This window comes from Rhinichthys klamathensis, unplaced genomic scaffold (genome assembly GCF_029890125.1).
Source record: "Rhinichthys klamathensis goyatoka isolate OS25496 unplaced genomic scaffold, OSU_Roscu_1.1 h1tg000520l_1, whole genome shotgun sequence".
Taxonomy (NCBI): domain Eukaryota; kingdom Metazoa; phylum Chordata; class Actinopteri; order Cypriniformes; family Leuciscidae; genus Rhinichthys; species Rhinichthys klamathensis.
Window position 1 is genome coordinate 11,802 of NW_026606999.1, and position 2,884 is coordinate 14,685.

Sequence of the window (2,884 nt, forward strand, 5' to 3'; positions counted from 1 at the left end):
TTTTAAATACAAAATGCCAGAGTCAGTTTTCCAATTGTTGATTCTGCAAAATGTCAATGTCTTGCCCAAAAATCAAGTTTTATACTAATTAACACCTTTCATTGTCTTACCAAGGATAAAGATTATTTATAAAAATAAATGTCTCCAAGTTCCTTGCAATTTGGTTTATTAAAAAGATTAAAATGAATCATGATACACAACACTTCAGGTCAAGTAGTTGTCATATTACCATACAAATCTTGTTACTAATAAAAACATTTCAAATTGGTGTTTAACAGTAATGACCTCACAAACATGCTTTTGGCTTTACAGTCTCAGATCTTTTCAAGCAGGCCAATGTTGTACAACAGCCTCTTAAATGATGTGAACCGCTGGCGTGCAATTCCTCCTGAGCCGTCCCCCTCGACTCTATTTTCTTGAGCATGTTCTTCAACTGCTTGTGCTTGACTTGCACTGTTGTTCACATTCAAATACCAGAAGTATTCATCATCACAGGCTCCCAGAAGCTCCTTAATTTCGTTTGGTGCGTTGTCTTTAAGATACTGCCATGCTCTCTTCCCATTGTAGTCCATGATGTCTACATTAGCACTGAATGCACCAACCAAAATCTTCATAACCATGTACTGGTCATGCATGGCAGCCAAGTGGAGAGGCGTCAGACCTCCGCTGCCTCTCAAATTCACATTCACTGACAGCCCTTCTTTTTCAGCATGCCTGAGAAGCTTAATCAGTGTCTCGTCCTTTCCATTTTTGGCCAACCAGTGGAGAGCCGTAAAACCACTAATAAAGTCTTTTCTGCTCAATAAACTCTGATCTTCAGAGAGAAATTCCACTATGGTCTCATAATTCCCATCCACAACAGAGAGCATCCACGCGTGCTCCATGGGATCCAAAGCCCATAGCGCGCCGCAGTTCACAATGTCTCCATTCGGTGCCGCCTCCTCCTCTTCTTTTGACGATTTGTGTTTGGATGACAAAATGCTTGACAATCCAGATCTGTCATTCAGAAACAGCTCTTTTAAATACTTCTTACGCATAGCGGGCGTGAGGGAGCCCTTCTCCGAAGCATCGACGGATAGTCTGCGGGCGGCGCTGCTGTTGCTGCTGCTGCTGCCCGGTTCACTGCAGACCTCCAGCTGTTTCTGAAGTCTGGATCTGCGCGAGGAGGCGCTGCTGAACGCAGGAGACACGGGTCGAGCCCCATGTCTTGAGAATCGCTCTTCAAGATTTGAGCGGAACTGGCTTGTTATCCTGTTTTTAGGGGAATCTGAATTACTTCCATTACTGCCCGAGGCTTTACAGTCTGAATCTTTCGGTTCTTCTGAGAGCAGTGCTCCTTCTCCCACAGGGGCATTAAATTGTTCCTCAGTCCTGATGGGTCCACTGCTGCTCCCCTCATACATACTGGCGGATCCCCGGGAAACTTTAGATAAGATCCAAACTGAAGAGGCGTACATAACCAGAGAAAAACATCTTCCTTATATTCACTTTTCTAGGCTATATGTTCAAATCTGGGTGGGGGGAAAAGGAACATAACATGCTTAAATGGAATAAGATAGTTAAATATATTATTATTATAAATAATAATAATCAAAATATATATATATATAAAAAAAAAAAACTTTTAAAGGATCGCTATTTAAGCAACATTTAGGGGGAAAACGAGCACTTCCTCATTTGTGTTCCTCTTTTTACATTTGTTTTTAAAACAAAACATTCACAGTAATGTAGCTACTATTTTACATTACGCTATTATATCACATTATTTAATATTTTAATCTAAGCTCGTAGTTTAGCTTCAGTGTGTCGATTTAGGCTACGTCTGATTAAAGTCTGAAAAATAAAATTACACCGAACATTATCTTTTCTCCTTCTCGAAATGTTTTACGAGAATTGTAAGTAGCCTATTGTGTCAGTGAATCTAACCTGTATCTGAGGTGATTCATCAGATGCCGTCTCACCTGTTGTCCACAGCTCTTTCTTCTCTCGTCCCTCTGAATAAAGCACACAGTTCAACCAAATAGGTAGCTGGGCTTCACAAACCAGCAGTTAAACGACTATTTATTTTTCTTTCTGAGAATCAGAAAATGAGTTCTGTGAGCTAAACCGAAACTTTTCAAGTGTGTTTTTCCTGACAGTCCATTTCCGACGTTCAAACCCTCCCCTAAAGTCTAAAGTTCAAAGAGCTACTGACTAAATCAACACTTCAAACCCATGACACTTGTGACTATTCAGCTGGCTGAACAAACCGAGAAGAAAGTCTGCCTAATTCAACGATTTAGGCCTAATAAAATAAAAAAATAATATAAAATCGATTTTATACTAGCCTACTTCTTTATAAAATGTTACGTCAGTTTTCAAATAAATCACATTCAAGCAACAAAATTACCATTCATAATATTCCTAAATATTAATATGTAACATTTAGAATAATATACACGTCATGTAAATATTATAGCCTACTGCATGAAAGTAAAATAGGCCGTTTAAATGTGCTTCTGAAAATTGGACAATGAATTACTATTAAACGGGCAAGTCAGTAGACTTAGGCCTACTTTCTCTATTTGCATTAAAATCGTTAGGCTACTAAAAAAAAATGTTTTTAATAAAAACGTGCCACTCAGCATCCTTTACTATAGTTTGTTAGACCTGTGGAAACATGCGTATAGCTGTTGAACAGAAGATGAAGAAGACTATACCATTTAATGAAATGGGGGTCATGTTTTGGCACGATGTTTTTATTTTCATGAGTTTTCTGAGTGCTGTATTAATTAAACTAGGTATATTCTGGATATGAGTTAATTCCTAAATTATCCCAATTAAAAATTGCGCTATAATAAAAATAACCGAAGGGGCTATATGGCATCAGTCATGAATGGTACAG

At 38.5% G+C, this 2,884-nt stretch overlaps 1 protein-coding gene across 2 annotated transcripts; it reads right to left on the reverse strand.

Annotated features, from left to right (window-relative positions):
- Positions 1-149: 149 nt before the first annotated feature.
- On the reverse strand, positions 150-2,016 carry sowahd (sosondowah ankyrin repeat domain family d). Of its 2 annotated transcripts, none has more exons than XM_056238343.1 (2): positions 1,927-2,016; positions 150-1,511 (listed from the first exon to the last, which is right to left on the reverse strand). In XM_056238343.1, exon 2 carries the CDS (start codon positions 1,455-1,457, stop codon positions 315-317), a length of 1,143 nt encoding a protein of 380 aa, XP_056094318.1. In that variant the 5' UTR covers positions 1,458-1,511; positions 1,927-2,016; the 3' UTR covers positions 150-314. The 2 variants fall into 2 exon arrangements, with proteins under 2 accessions (XP_056094318.1, XP_056094319.1); XM_056238344.1 differs by having other exon boundaries at positions 1,962-1,996.
- Between the last annotated feature and the right edge of the window lie 868 nt (positions 2,017-2,884).

What these genes read in the sequence shown, in the direction of transcription:
- sowahd (XM_056238343.1), bottom strand. Translation starts at nt 1,457, where the DNA reads ATGTACGCCTCTTCAGTTTGGATCTTATCTAAAGTTTCCCGGGGATCC.